The following is a 21,187-nucleotide window of genomic DNA, read 5'->3' as shown; positions in this document are numbered from 1 at the left end:
AAATCTAAAAACATACCGTTGTCATACGAGGCGCGTCAGAAAAAGAAATTTAACTGGCGAAAATAGGCTAAGCCGTATTTTCATGAAGTTTTAGCTTCTAGGTGGCGCCGCGATCAATAAAAAAAATAATGGCTGGTTGGTTCTTTTTTAAATTAGTCAAATTATTTGTTCGCTCTGCAGCTACCTGCTAATTATTAATTAACAATTAAATAATAATTAAAAATTAACAAGATTAATCCGTGCCATGACTTAAAAGTGACATTTGGTTTATTGACAGCTGCTCAATAACAATTGCTGCGTCTAAACAGGTGGGTATTATTTAAATATTGATTATTTGTTGTTGAAAAATTATGTAATAATTTTTTATTTAATTTTTTTAGACAAAAAATTAAAAAAATATTAATTAAATAAAAAAAAAAAAAAATGGCTTCGGCTGCTGAGCAACAACAAACGACACTGGAGTTCTACCAGGCGATGGCTGACTTCAAAAATATGTTCCCGCAGATGGATGACGATGTCATTGAAGTAATTTTATTGACAGTTTATTTTTTATTTTAATTAAAGTAAGTGATAGTAATTTTTTTTTGTTGTTAATTTAATTTATTTTATGTCAGGCTGTGCTGAGGTCGAACCAAGGTGCTGTGGACACGACTATCGATCAGCTGCTGGCTATGAGCACTGACAATGAAAACGAGAAGATTAGGAGCGAGATGGAACAAAGTGACAATTCTGGTGACTCTTCTCCAAAAGCACTGATGGGCCACCAGGAAGTCCTGGTGGCTGTCCAGGATCCCTGTGACGGTAAGCAGTCTAAAAGTATGCACAAATGGCAGCCTCCGTTGCTTGGGCCGCTTCCTGATTCCTTTCTCAGGATTCCACAGCAAATGGAAGACGCGCATGATTCTGTTGTTCAGGACAATTCGCTGTTGGAGGATGAGAGGATCGCTATGTTTTTACAGAATGAAGAGTTTATGACTGAGCTCAGATGGAATGAGGATTTTTTAAACACTCTGGAGCACGGTAATTTTTTTTATTTAGAAAATAAATTTATCAGGTATTTGATCATTTTTTTAACAAAAAAATCATGGCAAAAAAAAATTGAGATTTAGAAATTTTAATAAATTAAAAAATAATTTTTTGGAATTTTTCTCTGTTAATTTTTTAAACTAATTTTAAAAGAAAAATTCTTCTAAAAATTTCCACAAAAATTTTTTTTTTTAATTTTACATGTGAAATTTTTTCATTAAATTTTTATAACTGAAATTAGCAGACACTTGAAAATTTTTTTAACAATAAACTAGATCTAAAAAATTATTTTAAAAAAATTGCACTTAGAATTTTTTAGATCACCTAAAAATGAAATAAATTTTTCTTGCCATAATTTATAAGTTAAAAAATTTTTTCTTTAGTGTATAGATAATTTTTAGAATTTTTTCAACAAATAATAGAAAAATTTACTTAAAAAATTCAAACTGTTATTATTTAAAAATAATTTTCTAGACCTAGTTTATTTTAATTATATAGATAATAAATAAAAATATTTGTTTTTTTCTCTTCTTAGATTCCAAGTTACACGGTAGTGAAAAGTGTAGCGGGAATGACGAAGATTTATTCAGAGAACGTTTAAAAAACATGGGCAAAGTATCTCGACGTAAATTTGCTCAATTGACAAAAGTATTTACTCGCACTAAAAAGCGTGGCGGCCGGCAATTATTACCGCCGACGGCATCCTGCGATGATCTTCTGGACCCAGAGGACTCAAGATCTCAAAGTTAAAAAATTATACGGGATTAAAATCCAATAATATACACTGGCTAGTGCAATAAAAATCTCTAGCTCTAGCTCTGACTGAACTCGGAGCTTTTAATCGCATTGATAATAATTCAAGTAGACAAATTGAGGTAAAATCCAAACGGTTATTTAGTTTTAGCACTTGAGAGACTGAATCAATCAGCATTTTTATTTTTTATTTTTAATTATCTAGTGTCTTCTTATTTAATTAATCGTACAAATACTTACAATTAGACTAAGTTATGTTTTATTTTTATTTTTTTATTTGGCTGACCGCATTCTAGTCATTTTTTTTTTATTTATTATTTTTAATCAATTATTGTGATCAATTATTAATTATTGATTTTTTTTAGACTGTGCAGCTCTACTAAGTTAATTTTTGGACACTTTTATCAATTTCAATCAAAATTATTTAGACTATAATATTAAAGAAAAAAAAAAAAAAAAAAAATTCGTTTGGAAGTTGGAAAAATTTTGGATAAAATTTCTATTTTATCTTTTTTTTTTTTTTAAAAAAAAAAAAAATAAATAAATATCACAATTTTCTAAAAAATTTATAATTTTTTTTTAAATTTGTTAAAACTGGTATTTAATTTTTTTTACAAATTTTTCGAAAAAAAATATATCATCAGTATCAAATAGAAATTTTGTTCAAAAAATTGAAAATTAAAATTGTGGACACTAACTGGTTAATAATTACAAAAAAAAAAAAATCAATTTTTTCAAATTTCTAGACCAGAATACTTCCTTAAAATTTAACTGTTTTATTAATAGATCATCGAATAAAATTAATAAAATTAATAGACCCGTAAAAAACAAAAAAAGTTGCCAATAAAATAAAAAACATAAATAATCCAAAAAAGTGTCCAAAAAAAAGAGCCTGCATTTTTACAAAATACTTAAAGCTTGTGATTAATTTAAAAAACTTAAAAAGTAAACAATAAAATCTTTTAAAAAAACAAATGTATTAAAAACCATTAAAATCTTTAACAAAACTAATAATCCGTCTGTTTAAAAAAGACCCTAGCTCCTGAAAGGCTGTAATACAACAACTGGAACTCGGAACTTCTCTCCTTTAGCCTCTTGAGCGTCAGCGCCCTAGTCTGCATGAGCTTCTCATCATCCCCTTCAATCTTCTCCGCGAGCATCTTCTCCCCGTTCAAATGCGCATTGACAGTCTCAAACCACTGCAGTCCATCAAGTTCCGCGCTCTGGTCCAACAGAGCATTAACATAAGCGATTCCCATCGCAAATCCATCATCAGTGAACGCAGCGCCATCTTTGTTCTTCTTAAAAATTTTCTCTTTATTCGCCACAGCGTTGTCCACAAAACTCAGCGTCAGCGGCGGAACAATCGCATAAAACTGCTGAAGATGGTGGCTCTTAGTGTCCCTGAACGCCGAAGCGAAGACATCTACCAGAAGTTTGAAGTACTGACTCCCCTCGGTGAAGTTCCGAACTAAATTTCCGAGGTCGTCATCCAGCCGCTTAGCAGCCGCTTGAGTAGTCTCGGAGTACTTTAAATTCCCCGCAGAAGCTTCGAACCCCGGCGTGTTGATGTCAGGAAGAAAAGAAACCGCGTTGGCGCACGCGTGGAGTCCTCCGGACCTTATTAACCTCACATAACCCAACGCGTTTCCGATCTGCGTTATCAACAGCCGGAAATGGTCCAAGTAACTCAAATCATTGGACATTCCCAGCTTCCTGATTCCCTTCTGGAACTTTTCAGCGCGTTCGTAAGTATACGGTGTCAGTTCTCGTTCCCTTTGGTTCCTGATGAACCTGATGTCCTTCAATAACCTTGACTTTATGTGTTCGTCGAACAGGAACTGCGAGAACGTGTGAAGCTTAACCCTGAGGAACTGGTAAACAAAGTTGACAGTGGTGCTCATTATTCCAGTTCCATGAGTTCTGATCGAGTTCGCAGTATGGCGGATCCCGATTGTATTGAGATGCTTGTTGGCGCTAGTGTGCTCGACAAACGTCTGAGTATTAAGGTTATAAAGGTATTTAGAAACAAACACGTGGATGTTCCGCATGATCTCCAGAGCGTCCAGCCCCTGTTCCAGGGTCTGAGTCGGTAAATGGTTCTGCACGGAGTCTAGCCCCAGTTTGTATTTCGCTAACGCGTGCATTGTTTTGTAGGTCTTCCAGTCATGCAGCGCTACGGTGGTGAGGTTATAAAAAATATCGTCTAGGTAGTGTTCCACGAACCGCTTGGCGCTGATCAGAGAACCGCCGATCGGTAAGGGTAGAGCTCTCACCACCCGACTCGCGTCTTTGGCGCCCACTTTGAAGGGGTTTTTAGAATCTAGCTTCAGATGCGCGTGCACGTGGAATCTGAGGCTGGTTTCGATTTCTCGGCAAGCTGGCTCCAGGATGTACTTCACCACGGCTTCCTTGAGATCTTTCACCCTCTGGTCGGTGAACTCTGAAGGTTCTTGGCGGATCACTGCGCTGTTGAAGGCGTTCAGGAGGTGCACCAGGTGGCTGATGTCTTGCGTGCTTTCTGAAACAAATATACGGAGAAATTTAAATATTAATTATTAAGTTCTTTTAATTTTAATAAAATTAATTCTGGTACGAGCTAAGAATTTACCTGTTACAAGCATCAGGTAGGCAGGGATCATCGACTGGTGATGCAGCAACACTGAATAATCGCAAGCTTCTGCAATATTAGCGTGCAAATCAGCAATGATGTCATAGTCATCCAGCTTCTGCTTCAGCTTGATGACTTCGTCATCTTTAAAAGCGTCTGCGAGCTGCCTGACGCAGCTCAAAGCGCAGCGGACGATCAGCCTTCTGTCTGCTGAACCAGGTCCATTTATCAGCTTCATGCTCAAGCAGGTTAAAGAAAGAGCGTCCAGCTTTTCTCTCCTGTAGCCCTGGTCTTTCTGCACCAGGCCTTTGCGAGCGTTCTCCAGGATGATGAGGATCTCGTAGCTTAAATACTGGAGACCTCGGCTCTGAGCTTGGGCCACCATAGGTCCTAAAGTGTAGACTGTAGTCTCCAGAGTCCGCTGGACCTCGATCATCCGGCAGATCAGCTGGACTGTGCTCCTGTTCATCGGCTTCGCCAGCGAAGCGTGGACGTTCGTGATGAAGGACACCTGCTCGTTGATCTGGGACATTAAAGTAACTGCTTCCTTGATCAGCAAGTACTGCTTCTTGATGTCCGAGATCTGGAATTCGACCCCGCAGAGCAAGTTCTTCGCTTCTACGCACCAGGTCATTGATTTATTTATCAAACCGCCGCAGGTTACTGACAGCTTTTGCATCCTGATGCTCAGAGCGCGCTCCCCCACGGTGTTGTTCACTGGACTGGTTTCCGCTGGGATGTTCTCGCTGAGGAACTTGCTGGGCAGCCAGACTATGTTGCCGACTAATGTTACAGCATAGAGCTTCTTGTTCACGTCGCAGAGCTTTTTTAAAAGCTTCTTGTCTGCTACTCCGAAGAGTTTTACGGATACTACTAATCCCACGTTCAGACGGATCCAATACCTGGAATAATTGATATTGTTAATGGTTTATATAATCAAGAGGTTGATTTATAAGGGATTTATAAGAATATCTTTATCGTAAATTGGGTTTGATATTTTTTTACCGATAGTCATTTATGATTTAAATAATTGAAAGAGTAAGGAAAATTTTGTGACAAGCATATTATTATTTTTAAAGGAATTTTTATAGTTTAATTTGGTATCATCACAAAGGTCGAGATAAAAATTAGTGCTTTTTGGTTTTATATATTTTTTATTAGTCAATTTTTTATGTCAAGTTTTTGGAGGAGTTTTTAATAGTTTGTTGGTTCTATAAATTTGTTCCGTCATATTTGTCCATTAAATTATTTTTAATTGATCCTGTGATAGCATTATTATTTTTAAAATTTATTTAAAAAGTACCCAAGCTATGTATAGTGTCATAAATATAAAAAAATCATTAAGCCAAAATTTTCTTATTGATAATCCGTAAATCTCGAAAGTCAAATAGTGACTGCAGGTTGCTAGCTAGTAGTTATATGACACTGAAGTTGACAGACATTAGAAATTTTTTTAGAATTTTATAACTGAAATTATTATGAAAAAAAATTAATGATAGTGAAATTGAGAGACATCTGATAATTTTTAGAAATTTTTTAACTAATAAATTATGGCAAGAAAAATTTATTTAAAAAATTCCATTTTTAGATGATCTAAAAAATTCTAAGTGCAATTTTTTAAAAATAATTTTTTAGACCTAGTTTATTGTTCAAAAATTGTCAAGTGTCTGTTAATTCGTCCAAAAAATTTCCACATGTAAAATTAAAATAAATTATTAATGGAAATTTTTAGAAGGATTTTTTTTATTGAAATTGAGTTTTTAAATTTCTACGTTAATTTTTTTTTTGTCAAAAAAATTTACTAAATTAATTTAAATAAATCTTACTTATTAATTAAATAAACACTGGTGATCTTAGCTTCGATATCACTCAGAAGATTCTTCAAATAGCTAACAAGGTGATCATTCATCACCGGGCTCTTCTTCACATCCATCACATGATCCACGGCCTTGACAAACAAACTTTTAGTGAGCAGCTGATTATGCAAGTCCTTCAGCAGCCTGTCAAAAGTCAGTAGCTTCGCTTCAGACACCGCAAATTTGCCAGGATTGTGCATCACGGACCTGACTTGCACCCGGTACTTCTTCCACTGTTCAATAATCATCGGCAAAGCGTCGACAATCTCATCCAGAGTCACCAGGACCACGAAGCAGTCCACCAAGTGCTCTATCAGCGCCGGTAGGTAAATTTCATTGGTACCAGACGTCAAACTTCCCAGCTGCTGAACTGTCAGACTCACCACAGTCATCACTCTGTTGACATACAACGACAGCTCTTGGAAATCAGCTAGCAGAGCATTAAAATTATTGCTCTCGATGTCTGAGTCGCTTTTCTCACCATGATTAAACAGCTTCTTAAAAAATTCCTTAGACTCCTGCTTTAGCAGGCGAATCTCGCGGCACGTCGCCGCGACAGTCGCCAATAATTTTGACAGGTTCTTGTTCTCCATCTCGACTAGAGACAGCAGAGTGTCTTCTTCATTCCCATGACAGACCAGGCGGATCGGGCCCTCCAGCATGTAGCTCAGTGATGACGAGCTCTCGAACCATTCCTCGCTCAGCCGGTTGAATAATTTGCTGTACTTACGCAGCTGGACATTCCCTGCGGCTTTGTGGATCTCCTTGTCTCTCTCCGTGCTCCATCCTGGTGATTCAATCATTATTAATTACTCAAAATAAAATTACTTATTGTCACTGCACTTAATACGAAATTTTTTGAGGTTAGTTTTTTGTTTACTTTAAAATTAATTTGTTTTCATATTTTTTTTTCCTTTAATTATTGTTTTTAATTGTTAATTATTATTTGGTTATTTTGAAAGGTTTTATTTACATTATTTACAAAATTTAGGGAAATATAGACTGATGGACGACTTGCAGCACTAAACTGTCATTTGTCATTTTTTGACTGACATTTTTTACTCTTTATTCAAATTAATGAAAGACAGCTGATCATTTTTTTTTAATTTTTAAATTATAAAAAAATTTTATTTTTTTTTTTTAAATTACACTTAGAATTTTTTTTTTAATTAAACAGCTGATAATTTTTAAATAATAACAAAATTCTATTTTTTTTTTTTTTTAATTGCACTTATAATTTTTTTTTAATTAAACAGCTGATCATTTTTTTGTTAATTTTAAAATTACAAAATTTATTTATTTATTTTTTTTTTTTTTTCAATTTTTAAATCATAAAAAAATTTTATTTTTTTTTTTAATTGCACTTATAATTTTTTTATAAATTAAACTTAATTATAAAAATCCAAAAAATTGCCAGATATTAATTTAATTTAAGTAAAATTACAACTAAAAAACATTTTTAAAAAAGCGCGCTTAAATTTTCCCGTCAGATGGCGCTATAAATTTAAATTGACAGAAAACAAGTCTAAATTATTTAAACAACAAAGAGAATTGACATAAAACAATTAATTAAATTTATTGTTAATAAAAATAATTATTTTTTATGATTGAAAAATATTTTTTAGCTAATATAAAACTGTAATTTATTTGATCAACGATTAAGGTAGTATTTTTTTCGTTTTCCGGCAAAGCAGCTCCTCCTTCCTGAAACTGTTGGCTTTCTTTTTGTAATAACATCATGGCGAAATCTAAGCCTACTTCGAAATCTGGTAATTTAATTGAATATTTATGTTAGAAATAGTGGCGATCAAGTGTCTAAAAATGTTGTATTGTAAACCTATCTGTCAATCGATTAATTAAAGTAAAAAAAAATGGTATTTAATATGGACGATGACACTTGGTAATGACTGGTTAAAAAACGTGTGTCACATGGCGTGTGTATAACCTATTTTGGCTGAAAAAAATATTTACAAAATTGCTTAATTATTTATTTATGTATAATTGTTGAACCCTATAATCAACTTTGTGAATATTGATAAGAAATTTAATTCACTTTTTAATTCAAGTTGGATTTAAGAGAAAAAAAAAGTTGAGTAAATAAAATTAATTTACTAATAAATTTCTTACTTTCAGCGGCTGGAAGCTCGGGTGAAAAGAAAACCCAGAAGAAAGAGGAGAAAAAACCAGCGACCGCTGTGACAGCGTCAAAGGTTACTAAGCCTGGTTCATCAAAGAAGCCAGCACCAGCACCAAAAACTGCAGCCACTAAAACTGCAGCTAAACCGGTAGCGAAGCCAGTTGCCAAGCCAGCAGCTAAGCCTGTGACTGCCAAGCCAAAGGTAGTTAAACATGCTGCCAAGAAAATCCCCAAGGGAGGAAAGGCTGCGCCTTTGCAAAAGGCTTTAAAAACCCAGAAGAAGGTAATTTTTTTATTTTAATCATCAAATTAATCATTTTAAATTATTTGAATTGTCGGACTGGTTACTAATAAGAGTATCATTGCAGGTTTTAAAGGGTGTTCATGGATCCCGTGTCCGCAAGATCCGTACTTCGGTGCACTTCCACCGGCCGAAAACGTTTAGACCACCGAGAAACCCAAAATACCCAAGAAAGTCGGTTCCTAATAGAAACCGGTATGTTTTTTATCTTTAAAATTTTTGACATTCATAATAATTCACTATTAATTTATAATCAACTGTACTGATTGATTATTTAATTAACGGCGTGAATTAATAAAATTTGTTGATGATATTAAGCCTATGATTTTTTACAGCATGGATGCTTATAACGTCATCAAGTTTCCGTTGACAACGGAAGCTGCGATGAAAAAAATTGAAGACAACAACACCTTGGTGTTTATAGTACACACCAGAGCGAATAAACACCATATTAAGGCCTCAGTCAAAAAGTTATACGACATCGACGTCGCAAAAGTTAACACTTTGATAAGACCCGATGGAATCAAAAAGGCTTACGTTCGCCTCGCGCGTGATTACGACGCGCTGGACGTCGCCAACAAAATCGGCATTATATAAGTTTTTTTTCTTTATGTATAATTCTTATCAAATGATTAAAGTAACAAAAAAATTATCTACTTTGTTTTCATTTCAGGCGTATATTCTTTCTGATTTATTTATAAGTTTTACAAATATTTTATATTATCTTTTTTATTCCCAATTGGAAGGAAGAATATTTATTTGAAAGTTAAGTTATAAAGATAAAAAAATTTCCTTAAAATTATTTAATTTATTACTACTCCGTTGGCCATTATAAATAAATATTAGTTGCTAATTTTAATTAAACGGAGCTAATTTCTCCTTTTTCATCTCCACCACTTGCTTCTTGTTACTCTTGGTAGTTGTCTTCCTCTTGGCTGCTGCTTTTTTTGTTGAACTTTGTCTTTTGGAAGAAACCCTGAAGTGTGCCAGCAGCTCATGTCTTTGCAACTGAATTCTTTGACGAAAAGTTGCGGAACAAAGATCACAATTAAAAGGCTTCTCGTTTGTGTGAATTCTTATATGTTGTTCAAAAGCTTGTCTGAACCTAAACGTCATGGAACAAACTTCACAGCTGTAGGGTTTTTGTCCTGTATGAATACGCTTGTGTAGGTTTACGTAGGCTTTTGAACTAAAATTCGAGAAACAAATGTCACAAGTATACGGCTTCTGTCCAAGTTTGTAGTAATTGGATTTATTCCGATTTTTTAGACCATCTCTTTTTGTTGTTATTGATACTGATTCAGGTTGGTTAAAATTATTTTCTTCCACGTATACTGTGACAAATCCTGAAAATTAAATATTTATAATAATTTAGAAATTTTTTTAGGGATTTTCCACCAAAAATTTGGTAAGTTTAAATTAAAAGATATTTCCAAATTTTAGATGAAATTTATATTTAATATTTTTAAGAATTTTATTACAAATAAATAATGGAAAAAAAAAATTGACTTGTAAAAATTTAAAGAAATCAAAAATAAAATTTTTTAAAAATAATTTGTTTGTTAAATAAAATTAAAAAAAAAAATTTAAGTGCAAATTAAAAAAAATTTTTTTTTTTATCATAATTAATTTGTTATAAAAATTTAAAAAAATTTTCAGATGTCAGCTGATTTCAGGTTCATAAATCTTGAAGTTTAAGAAAATATCCGTCACACCTGGCATTATCATATCTTCATCAGGAATCTCGGAATTATTATCAGGTTCTATTTTAATTTCTTCCATATCGATGGGATACTCTTGATCAGAATCACGTTCTTGACTATTGTCCTCCAAACTTCCATTAATTTGACTATCCTGAAAATGTAATAATACGGAAGTTAGCAGTCAGCTGTTGATTTAAAAAATTTTTTTAATAAATTTAATTGCTATAAATATTAAATTTTCTACATGTTAATTTTTTTTCTCATTTTTTTATACAATAATTTATTTATTAAAAAATTATTAAATATCTGCTAAATTAATTTTCATTAATAAAATTTAAAAAAATTGTCAGATGTCAGCTGATTTCAATATTATCATCTAACACTCCAAAATAATTTTAAATTATTAATAATTTCTAAAAAAAGAAATTCTAAATTTTTACCTCTTCATTCTTTTCCACTTTGCTAGCTACTGCTTTAAACACACCACTATTTACATCCATATTTTATTAATAATTTAAAATTAAGTTAGCCGACATTTAAATATTGTCAGATTTTTTTTATTAAAAAATTTATCACAATAAAATAACATTTAATTTATAAAAAATTTTTAAAACTTTAAGTACAATTTAAAAAAAATACATTTAATTCTAATTAATTGAATAAATAAAAAAAATTAACACTTAGTTCCTAATAATAAATTTATAATTGACATTTTTTAACCTGTCAACTCCGTTAGGAATGTCAACAAAAACAGTTACAGTGTGGAAAAAAAAATGACAGTGACTATAGCGTGTATCTACAATCCTATAGTTTGGATTAAATATATAATCGATGCTGTCGATAACGTAGATTTTGTTTATCAACTAAAATGGTTAAAAATGTCAAAATATTAATGAGTACACAAATGACAAATTTATTTTAATTAAATATCATACCTTCTGAGTTTTTTAATTAATAAAAACTTTCTTATTGTTGTTCTTTTATTCTACGGAATATTTGTTGTAAAATTTTGTTGGAATAACCATAAGGTAGAAATTTTATAACCTAAAAATTAAAAAAATTGTAACAAGTATTTTTTTAATTGTTACTAATTAATTTTATTTTTATTTTAGGTTTGTTAAAAGGTTTAAAAACTCAAAACAAGGTAATTATTGTTGATTTTTTTATTATAATAATAAATAAAAATAAATTATAACAATGTCTGCTAATTTTTAATTGACATTTTTTATTGCCGATAACAATAATAGTAATGTTGTTAATTTATTTATTTTTTTTTTTTTTTTTTAGATGTCAAATAGCTCGAATAAAATAAGAACTTCTGTTCATTTTAATACACCAAAAACTTTACAGCCGCCAAGAAATCCAAAATATCCTAGTAAATTAATTCCAACACGCAGCAAGTAAGTCTTGATGAAAAAAAAAATTAGAATTTTATTATTTATTTTATTATAAAAATTAATTTAACAGACATTTACTAAATTTTGAGAATTTTTTTGACAGCTGAATTTGTTCAGAAAAATTATATTTAAAAAATTGAATTTAAATGTGAATTTTTTTTGTCATAATTTATTTGATAAAAAAAAAATTTTAAATGATCAAATATTTGTTAAATTAATTTTAATGAAGTTTTTAATAAATGAAAAAAAAATTAATATCAAAATTAATTAATTAATTAATATAAAAAAAAAAAAATTCAAATGAAATAATTATTAAAATTAATTTCCAGACTTGACTTTTACAATGTAATTAAATACCCAGTAACAACGGAGTCAGCGATGAAAAAAATAGAAGACAGCAATACCTTGGTCTTCATCGTAAACCGCCAGGCGAATAAAAACCACATCGAGTCTTCAGTCAAGAAACTGTACAACGTCAGCGTGGCTGCTATTAATCTTACTAATTCTCCAGGAGGCGATAAAAAAGCCTACGTCCGTCTAACAGAGGAACACGACGCCCTGGACGTTGCCAACAAGATTGGGATCATCTAGATCTAGAATGAAGAATTTATGAAAATTTAAAAATTCGCGCCAAATGTCTCTCGACAGGCGGCGCTTAAGTCGCGAGATAAAATTGAGATAATATATTGGAGTATATTATCTTGGATTAATTTTATTAAAAAAAATTAAACTATTTATTTAAATTGAAGGGTAATAATATTTAATTAAAAAAAATTTTTATTTTATTAATCTTTTTAGTCGTTAATTGTTGATTGACATTCGAAAAATTCCCCAAGTGATTTTTCAGCTGGTCAACAGGCCACGTGGTAACTAGTCCAACTAAATCCTTGTTTAGATTGCTCAGAGTCCTTTCCTTTGGTCACGACGACACAAGATGGTTCCAAAGCCGAAGCCTACAGAAAAAGCTGGTAATTTTACAAAATATTATGATAAATATTGTGATTAGCAAATGACAAAGTTATTAAGTAAATTTTTTTCAGTTAATTTTTGTAAAAAAAATGTGATTTTTTTTAAATTTGCGCTGGTGGTAGATAACCAAAAAAACGTGTCATATGACGCATGTTTAACCTTTAATAAAAAATGAAACTAGCGAATATTTTTTTTAATTTAATTGTTTTTCGTAAAAATAAATAAAATATGACAATAAAAATTAAAAATATGCTTCTAAAATTTTTTAAGTGAATGTAAATTTATTTTAATATTTAAATAATTTTTTTTTTTTTATGATGATTGATGACAATTTCAATTAATATAAATTAATGATAGTAAATAAACAAAATTGTTATATATTTAATTGATAACATTACAATTTCTTGAATAATTTACTAATAAATTTTATACTTTCCTAATAATAATTAATTTAGTGAATTTCCATAAGAAATTTTATTTATTTTTTAATAATTCAAGTTGGATTTGAGAAAAAAAAATTAATTTACTAATAAATTTCTTACTTTCAGCGGCTGGAAGCTCGGGTGAAAAGAAAACCCAGAAGAAAGAGGAGAAAAAACCAGCGACCGCTGCGACAGCGTCAAAGGTTACTAAACCTGGTTCATCAAAGAAGCCAGCACCAGCACCAAAAACTGCAGCCTCTAAAGCTGCAGCTAAACCGGCAGCGAAGCCAGTTGCCAAGCCAGCAGCTAAGCCTGTGACTGCCAAGCCAAAGGTAGTTAAACATGCTGCCAAGAAAATCCCCAAGGGAGGAAAGGCTGCGCCTTTGCAAAAGGCTTTAAAAACCCAGAAGAAGGTAATTTTTTTATTTTAATCATCAAATTAATCATTTTAAATTATTTGAATTGTCGGACTGGTTACTAATAAGAGTATCATTGCAGGTTTTAAAGGGTGTTCATGGATCCCGTGTCCGCAAGATCCGTACTTCGGTGCACTTCCACCGGCCGAAGACATTCAGACCACCGAGAAACCCAAAATACCCAAGAAAGTCGGTTCCTAATAGAAACCGGTATGTTTTTTATCTTTAAAATTTTTGACATTCATAATAATTCGCTATTAATTTATAATCAATTGTACTGATTGATTATTTAATTAACGGCGTGAATTAATAAAATTTGTTGGTGATATTAAGCTTATGATTTCTTATAGCATGGATGGCTATAATGTCATCAAGTTTCCATTGACAACGGAAGCTGCGATGAAAAAAATTGAAGACAACAACACCTTGGTGTTTATAGTACACACCAGAGCAAATAAACACCATATTAAGGCCTCAGTCAAAAAGTTATACGACATCGACGTCGCAAAAGTTAACACTTTGATCAGACCCGATGGAATCAAGAAGGCTTACGTTCGCCTTGCGCGTGACTACGACGCGCTGGATGTCGCCAACAAAATCGGCATTATATAAGTCTTTTTTCGTTATGTATAATTCTTATCAAATGATTAAAGTAACAAAAAAAATTATCTACTTTGTTTTCATTTCAGACGTATATTCTTTCTGATTTATTTATAAGTTTTACAAATATTTTATTTTATTTTTTTTATTCCCATTTGGAAGGAAGAATATTTATTTGAAAGTTAAGTTATAAAGATAAAAAAATTTCCTTAAAATTATTTAATTTATTACTACTCCGTTGGCCATTATAAATAAATATTAGTTGCTAATTTTAATTGAACGGAGCTAATTTCTCTAAAATGGAGATCCTAGCTTTCGAAGTTTCTTCAACAACTCCGGTTTAATAGTCAAACTCTTCTCAATAGCTTCTACCAACACCGTCACCTGTTCGAACGGTGGAAAAGGCATGCCTTCTAAATTATAAATAAAAATCTTTCCAGAAAAATCAGCAGCAACTAACTGGTTTCCCGTTTTCGTAAACTCTAGAAGCATCAGCCGCTGATCTATAGGTAAGACCGTAACAGAAGTGGGCCTGTGAGTGCGGCGCTTCAGGTCCCAGATATTAATTTCATTACCAACGCAGGTTGCGATCACGGTGGAGTTACTGGGGCTCCAACAAGCCGCTTGGACACAGGCCATGCTGGTCGAGAGCGTGAGCAGGGGATCAGTGATGCCGTCTGCCCAGATTCTGGTGCTCCAGTCAGCTCCGCAGGTCAAGAAGATCTTCGAGCAGAAGGGCGAGAACTCCAGCGAGTAAAAGGGACCATTGTGAGCTAGAAAATTGTCCAGATGGTGGCTGAGGTAATTTGTCGAGCAACGATAGACGCAACCTTCGTCAGAACCCACGTAGTAGATGTTGCTAGCGATTGGATGCTGGCGCAGCAAGAGAACTCCTGGATTTTTGCTGATGGGAACGTCGTAGAGACACCCGCTGGAGTTTGTTCGCTTTATCCCTGAAATTTTGATTTCACGGGTTTTCATACCCTGACAAAAAATCCTACAGAAAACGCGCATTACCTGGAATTTTGTCTTCTATCCGTGGAATGGTCATAATTTTCTTCGCTGAAAAATCCTTGGAAGTATCAAAGCAGAAAATTGACCCGTCCTGGTTGCTGGTGTAAATTAGCTCTTCATTAGAGACCAGCGGGTCCAGCGGATCGTTATCCAGCCACCACTGGACCTGCCAGTGCGGCCAATAAGTCGGACAAGTCTCCCTAGAGCTTTTGCGAATTATTCTCAGGCTTCTGCTGCTCACGTCTATAACCTTGACAGATCCGTCGTAGAAACCCACGGCCAGCTGGTTCGGCTTCTGGCGACTCCAGTCGCAATCTGAAACAGCTGAGTCGAATTTGTAGACTCGGTCTGGTTGACTGGGATTTTTTATGCACCAAATTAGCAGAAGTCCTCGCGAGGAGTCGTTGGACTCCTCTACAGACCCGTAACCAGCTGCCAGCAGATTGGTATTTTTGTAGCTCCAGCGGATGCAATTTACTGGTCGATCCTGGACTTCGGGGCAAACGTGGGTCCACAGGAGGTCCAAGCTGTAGGTAAACTCCAGGTCCAGGTCGCAAGGGTCTTTTTTTATCAAACCTTTGAATCTCTTCTGGGGGACTATGTAGAACTTGCTCGCAATTATTCGCTCCATTATTCGAGCTGCTGATGCAAATGAATCTTTTTTGTATAATTCGGATAATGGATCTTCAGTTGGAGATAAATCTTTTGGAATCGGCTTTGAAAATATACTCTGGATCTGAAATTGTTTTAGAATTTATTTGGTTTAATTTTGTGAAATTTTAAATGGACAAAAATAATTTTTAAAATTACTGAGAAAAAATTAGACTTAAAAAATAATTATCAATCAATTATTGTAAAAAAAAAATATTTACCAAATTTTTCTTAGTATTCTCCCCATCTTTATTATCAATTGTGTTAGCGGAATTATAAGCGTCATATAAAACCCAATTGTTGACAAAAGTACCCTTGTTGGTTCTCTTCTTTCTTCCCAAATAAGTAGACCTAGACTTGGTATAAATTCTGGTGGTCTGCGTCTCTGCTTCAGCCACTCTGCGGTTAGACCCTTCTCCTTTGGTTATATATTCATATCTTTCGTTAGCTTCTTTTACTGCTTGACCCTCTGGTGTGTCTAAATCGGCAGTGAGTTGCGGCATGTCAAACAGAAAAAATGTCTCTGTCTCTCTCAGTAATATTGTCATCTTCTCCGGGGAAACTTGGCAAACAGGATCAATGCTGATTTATTATTTATCATTATTATTTATTGTTTTAAGGCTATTTATGATACTGAAATTAGCAGACATTTGACAATTTTTAATATTCTTCAACAAACAAATTTGTTCCAAAAAATTATTTTTAACGGACGATTTTTTTTTTAATTTTTTTATCATAATATATTTGTTAAAAATTTTTGAATATTATTTTATATAAATATAACATTAAATTTATCAGTCACTTAACCATTTTTTAACTTTTTCAACAAAAAATTAATTTAAAAAAATTATATTTTTAATTTTTTTTAATTTCTATTTGTCAATTTTTTTTGTCATAATTTATTTGTTAAAAAATTCTTAAAATTATCAAATAACTGCTAAATTAATTTTCATCTAATTTTAACAAAATTTATAACACACCTGGGTAAGCAAAATGGTGACGGCGCGCGGTCAGCATCATTAATATTCCTCGAATCTTCAGTGCAGATAGACATCAAGCTCTCCATGTTTTCTTCAAATGGCAAATTTGTAGTGATCAACAAAGGAGCTTTGATCAAAGAAAAACTCGACTGATAATCCCGAACCTGGCTCAGAACTTCAAGAGAACTGGAGGTTGGTTTCAGAGTCAGTGCATCCCAGTTGAATATTTTGCTTGGATCTTCTACGCGAGCATAATATTCATGCACTAAGGGTCGAGGTGTCACATCATTACCTTCCTCGTCGTAAATTCTCAGGTCACCTTTTTGCTTGCTGTCAGATTTTTTTGATTTTTGTTTCGGACGGACATTTTTCAATGATAAGGACATTTTTTTTTTATATAAATACTGATTGTTTGATCGATAGGATATACAAGTGAAGTTGATGCAGTTCCCGGATGAAGTTCTTGTTTAAATTTTCCGTTACTTACGATTTCGCCACCTGGTGTCACTTTTGCGAAGTAAGCGGTCAGTCAGTCGGAGTTACTTTGTTTATTTTTGTAAATAAATTTTAAATAAATTAATAGAATTCTTTTTTTTTTTTTTTTTTTTTTTTTTTTTTTTTTTTTTAGGAAAGAATAATTATGTCACAAGAATGGAAATTGATAAAAGTTTTGGGGCGTGGTGCTTTTGGTACTGTGGAATTATGGCAGAATGAAAATCAAAATATAGGTAACCTTTGACACTTTGATTTTTAATTAAAATTAATTTAACATATATATGTATTTATATTATATAAATATATATTATTTAATAATTTTTTTAATTTTATAATAGATGAATTATGGCAAAAATAATTAGAAAAAAAATTGACATGTAGAAATTTAAAAATTAAAAATGCAATTTTTTTTAAATAATTTTTTTGATAAATAAAATTAAAAAAATTGTGAAGTGACTGCTAATTTTAAAATCATTAATGAAAATTAATTTTTTTTTATAGATATTTATGAAATTTTAAAAATTTTGGTTACAAATAAATTGTAGTAAAAAAATCAAGATTTAGAATTTTACAAAAATTACAAATACAGTTTTTTTAAAATAATTATTTTGAAAAAATTAATTTGTTAAAAAACATTAAAAAATTCTCAAGTGATTGCTAACTTTAATGTCATATTAAATTTTCAGCAATAAAAAAATGCCATATAGATAAAAAAATGTTGACAGACAAGCAAAAGGAACGTTGGATAAATGAGGTATTAATAATGAATAAATTAAGACACCCGAATATAATCAACACCAAAGAATTGCCAAAGCAATTTGAAAATTACAATGTTGACAATGATTTACCGATACTCTGTATGGAGTACTGTACAAAAGGTGATTTACGAAGTGTAAGTTATTTTTACTTACATAAAATTACATCTCTCAGTATCATAATTATTTTATTTTTTATTTCCAGATGTTGAACAAGTGTGATAATGTCTGCGGAGTTCCTGGAAAAGAAGCTTTAAAAATAATGCATGATATTTCTTCAGCTGTCGAGTACTTGCATCAAGAGAAAATAACTCACCGGGACTTGAAGCCAGACAATATTGTGCTGCAGCAAATCGGTAGCAATGTAAATAATTTTTATTTATTTAAATTATTAATTAAATTAAGGAAAATTTATTTTAATTATTTATTAAATGAAGGAAAACTATTCTGCAGGTGGTTTATAAATTAATCGACCTGGGATACGCTAAAGAACTGAGTGATGCCAGTATCGCAGCTTCTGTTGTCGGTACATTAAATTATTTAGCGCCAGAGTTACTTTGGAAAGAATCTTACAGCTGCTCTGTGGATTATTGGAGTCTTGGAATTTTATTTTATGAAATAATTACTGGTACCAGACCTTTTTTACCTCACATGCAAATTACCACGACTTGGTAAATTTTTAAATAATTTATTTGCTTAATATTTACCTTGAAGAGCTTGAATTTTAAATCAAGGAAGAAAAAATAATATTTCTTCTTCAGGATGGACCTTATAAGGAAAAAAAATTACAAAGACATTTCTGCGCGTGTAATCAACGATCAAATTGTTTTTAGCCAGGACATTGATGATCCTTATACGATTCCCAAGTAATTATTTTATTTTACAATTTATTTTTTATCTTTTAAATTTTAATTTAGATTGAAAATTAAGACAATTAAAAATTTTTATTTGATATTTTAGATGCATAAAAAATGATTTAGTCGAATGGTTCCGCTTAGTTTTGCAATGGGACCCACGAAGACGCGGAAAAATGAAAGAAGACCTCGTAGTCTTCAGCAAATTAAAGGAAATTCTGGAGAAGAAGGTATACCAACATAAATTTCAACTTAAAAAAATTATCAACCTTAAAATTACAAGTTTTTATTTTTTTTTAGGTTACCGAACTTTTTATTGTTCCGCGGTATAAATTTGAATCTTACATTGTCGACTCAAATATGACTATTGATGAATTGAAGCTTTTAATATTTAATAAAGAAAAAATTGAAGTCAATTGTCAAATTTTGACCGATACTATGGGGAATATTTTAGATGATCAATCTTGGAAAAAAAGTGTAAGAATTTTTTTAATTAAAAATAAAATTATAAATAATTATTGATCGTTTGTGGTTGCAGGACGTAATTATGGTGTTTAGCAATGACTTGGGGGTTAATCAGACATCTGATCAGAAATTTTACAATTGCATCAATGAAGCTCTAACTCAGCCACGGAAAAAATTCAATTATTATCATGCAAAGTCTTATTATGGAGCGATAATGTTTTTTGTAAGAAAGCAGATTGAAATTTATCGGACTTATATATTAGCTTTGAGTATAATGATGTAAGTAAATTTTTTTTGTGATTATTATTGTTAAAGTTTTTTTTTTTAAATTGAGCTTGTTGCTTAAATAAATAAATAAATAAATCAATTCTTAATTATTAAAATATTTAGTAATTTTTATTTTTATAAAATTATTGAATTAATTTTAAATATTTATTTGACTGTAAAATTGTTATGAATTTTTTTTGTGGTATATAATTAAATAAATAAATTTTTTCAGAGACTTTTGTGGCAAGAAATTTAATTATCTAAATAATGAAATTCAAGAACTGAGTTCAGGAGTCGAAAAATTAGTGAAAAGTCAAAAAAAGACAGAAGAGTTAATTGAGAATATAAAAGGAGAGTCATATGATAGCTTTGAAGCATTGAAAGGAAAAATCGGAAAGTTCTTCGAGCAGAAGAAAAAAATGAAGAAGAAATTTGATGCTCTTGCGGAAAATAAAGAAAAATTTAAAAAATTCGTGGAGATTAATTGGATGGAAAGTATCGAAGAGCCGCTGGATCGAGCGCAATATTTAGTCAATACTTTACTGATTGCTGACCAAAATACCCCGCGGTCACCTTTTGAGATGGTGCAATTGTTTTTTAGGTTTTTGAAGGTACGCGAGAAGAAATTGAGCGACCAACAGCTTATTCATTTTCAAAAGTATGTATTTTAATTTTTATAAAATTATTTACTAAAAATTTTTTTGGAGCAGTAAAATTATTTTTTTTTTAATTTTGATGGAAATTATTGATTTATTTTCAGTGAAATTACTCAATTTTTAAAGCAGTTATCTCAATTGAAGGAAGTTCTCAAATCATTCAAAGCGCTTTTAAATAATTACAACGAAGAGTTGATTAAAATAAGGCAAGAAATTAAAATTTTACACGAAGCTAGTCATGCTTGTTCAACTTCGCAGTCTGGAATAATAAATTCTTCGATAAATGATACAGATGCTGTGATTTATAATTCTATTTTTATAACTAATATGTAAGTATTAATCATTTAATTATTAATCATTAATTTCATTATTTGACTTAATTTTTTCTAGGCTTGGAAGCTTATTAACAGAAATGGATTCGTTGAAATCAAAATTCGCTGATTTAACAAAATCAGACGAGTAAATTTTTATTAAATATGAATTTTATTTAATATTAAAATATATAAATTTTTTTTATCTATTTTTAATGAAGAAATAAATGTTTTTATATCAAATTAATAATATTTACGAGGAACATAATGACGCACTCCCCATTTTATGTTGGCGTTTTTGTCTGTTTTTACAAAAGAGAATACAGGACCTCCGAAATATTTTCTTGCTAAAAAAAATTATTAACTATGAGTAAGTAAATTAAATTAATAAATTAAATTTTTTTTCTTACCTTCAAAATTGCTTATCGCCATTATTACAATTAAAATAAATAATAGCTTCTTTATCTAAATTAAAAAAAAAAAAAAATATATTAAAATAAATTACATTATTAAATAATAAATAATAAAAATAAAAATTGACATTACTT

General features: G+C 31.2%; 8 protein-coding genes across 10 annotated transcripts; 5 read left to right on the top strand and 3 right to left on the bottom strand.

Moving 5' to 3' along the window:
- The first annotated feature begins 129 nt into the window (after nt 1-129).
- LOC141531715 (CUE domain-containing protein 1) lies at nt 130-2,793 on the top strand. The gene is made up of 4 exons (XM_074249660.1): nt 130-308; nt 381-525; nt 615-1,020; nt 1,562-2,793. Exons 2-4 carry the CDS (start codon nt 424-426, stop codon nt 1,774-1,776), a joined length of 723 nt encoding a protein of 240 aa, XP_074105761.1. The 5' UTR covers nt 130-308; nt 381-423; the 3' UTR covers nt 1,777-2,793.
- On the bottom strand, nt 2,740-7,299 carry Swip (strumpellin and WASH-interacting protein). Its single transcript, XM_074249645.1, has 3 exons — nt 6,217-7,299; nt 4,391-5,292; nt 2,740-4,300 (listed from the first exon to the last, which is right to left on the bottom strand). The coding sequence occupies exons 1-3, from the start codon at nt 7,047-7,049 to the stop codon at nt 2,787-2,789; spliced, it is 3,249 nt and encodes a 1,082-aa protein (XP_074105746.1). The 5' UTR covers nt 7,050-7,299; the 3' UTR covers nt 2,740-2,786.
- A 641-nt stretch (nt 7,300-7,940) lies between these two features.
- LOC141531716 (large ribosomal subunit protein uL23-like) lies at nt 7,941-9,336 on the top strand. The gene is made up of 4 exons (XM_074249661.1): nt 7,941-8,015; nt 8,380-8,666; nt 8,752-8,879; nt 9,020-9,336. Exons 1-4 carry the CDS (start codon nt 7,985-7,987, stop codon nt 9,279-9,281), a joined length of 708 nt encoding a protein of 235 aa, XP_074105762.1. The 5' UTR covers nt 7,941-7,984; the 3' UTR covers nt 9,282-9,336.
- Nucleotides 9,337-9,363: 27 nt separating this feature from the next.
- Nucleotides 9,364-11,133, bottom strand: LOC141531717 (uncharacterized). Its single transcript, XM_074249662.1, has 3 exons — nt 10,828-11,133; nt 10,400-10,538; nt 9,364-10,030 (listed from the first exon to the last, which is right to left on the bottom strand). The coding sequence occupies exons 1-3, from the start codon at nt 10,885-10,887 to the stop codon at nt 9,540-9,542; spliced, it is 690 nt and encodes a 229-aa protein (XP_074105763.1). The 5' UTR covers nt 10,888-11,133; the 3' UTR covers nt 9,364-9,539.
- Nucleotides 11,134-11,246: 113 nt separating this feature from the next.
- Nucleotides 11,247-12,534, top strand: LOC141531920 (large ribosomal subunit protein uL23-like). The gene is made up of 4 exons (XM_074250025.1): nt 11,247-11,415; nt 11,500-11,531; nt 11,675-11,787; nt 12,114-12,534. Exons 3-4 carry the CDS (start codon nt 11,675-11,677, stop codon nt 12,373-12,375), a joined length of 375 nt encoding a protein of 124 aa, XP_074106126.1. The 5' UTR covers nt 11,247-11,415; nt 11,500-11,531; the 3' UTR covers nt 12,376-12,534.
- Nucleotides 12,535-12,612: 78 nt separating this feature from the next.
- LOC141531919 (large ribosomal subunit protein uL23-like) lies at nt 12,613-14,259 on the top strand. The gene is made up of 4 exons (XM_074250024.1): nt 12,613-12,752; nt 13,302-13,588; nt 13,674-13,801; nt 13,942-14,259. The coding sequence occupies exons 1-4, from the start codon at nt 12,719-12,721 to the stop codon at nt 14,201-14,203; spliced, it is 711 nt and encodes a 236-aa protein (XP_074106125.1). The 5' UTR covers nt 12,613-12,718; the 3' UTR covers nt 14,204-14,259.
- Nucleotides 14,260-14,299: 40 nt separating this feature from the next.
- Nucleotides 14,300-17,222, bottom strand: LOC141531915 (dynein axonemal intermediate chain 4). Its single transcript, XM_074250013.1, has 4 exons — nt 16,837-17,222; nt 16,078-16,438; nt 15,209-15,941; nt 14,300-15,144 (listed from the first exon to the last, which is right to left on the bottom strand). The coding sequence occupies exons 1-4, from the start codon at nt 17,220-17,222 to the stop codon at nt 14,486-14,488; spliced, it is 2,139 nt and encodes a 712-aa protein (XP_074106114.1). The 3' UTR covers nt 14,300-14,485.
- Nucleotides 17,223-17,270: 48 nt separating this feature from the next.
- Nucleotides 17,271-20,962, top strand: Ikkbeta (inhibitor of nuclear factor kappa B kinase subunit beta). 3 transcript variants are annotated; one of them, XM_074250015.1, is made up of 12 exons: nt 17,271-17,353; nt 17,465-17,564; nt 18,018-18,223; nt 18,292-18,450; nt 18,540-18,757; nt 18,848-18,952; nt 19,047-19,170; nt 19,241-19,417; nt 19,479-19,684; nt 19,905-20,330; nt 20,433-20,657; nt 20,719-20,962. In XM_074250015.1, exons 1-12 carry the CDS (start codon nt 17,291-17,293, stop codon nt 20,789-20,791), a joined length of 2,082 nt encoding a protein of 693 aa, XP_074106116.1. In that variant the 5' UTR covers nt 17,271-17,290; the 3' UTR covers nt 20,792-20,962. The 3 variants fall into 3 exon arrangements, with proteins under 3 accessions (XP_074106116.1, XP_074106115.1, XP_074106117.1); XM_074250014.1 differs by having other exon boundaries at nt 17,291-17,392; XM_074250016.1 differs by lacking the exons at nt 17,271-17,353; nt 17,465-17,564 and having other exon boundaries at nt 18,024-18,209.
- The last annotated feature ends 225 nt before the right edge of the window (nt 20,963-21,187 follow it).

Source organism: Cotesia typhae, unplaced genomic scaffold, assembly GCF_013202065.1.
Source record: "Cotesia typhae breed Kobodo isofemale line unplaced genomic scaffold, CoteBio_Ctyphae contig_50, whole genome shotgun sequence".
NCBI lineage: Eukaryota > Metazoa > Arthropoda > Insecta > Hymenoptera > Braconidae > Cotesia > Cotesia typhae.
Note: the sequence above shows the minus strand (reverse complement) of the source record. Positions and strands in the feature narration are given on the sequence as shown.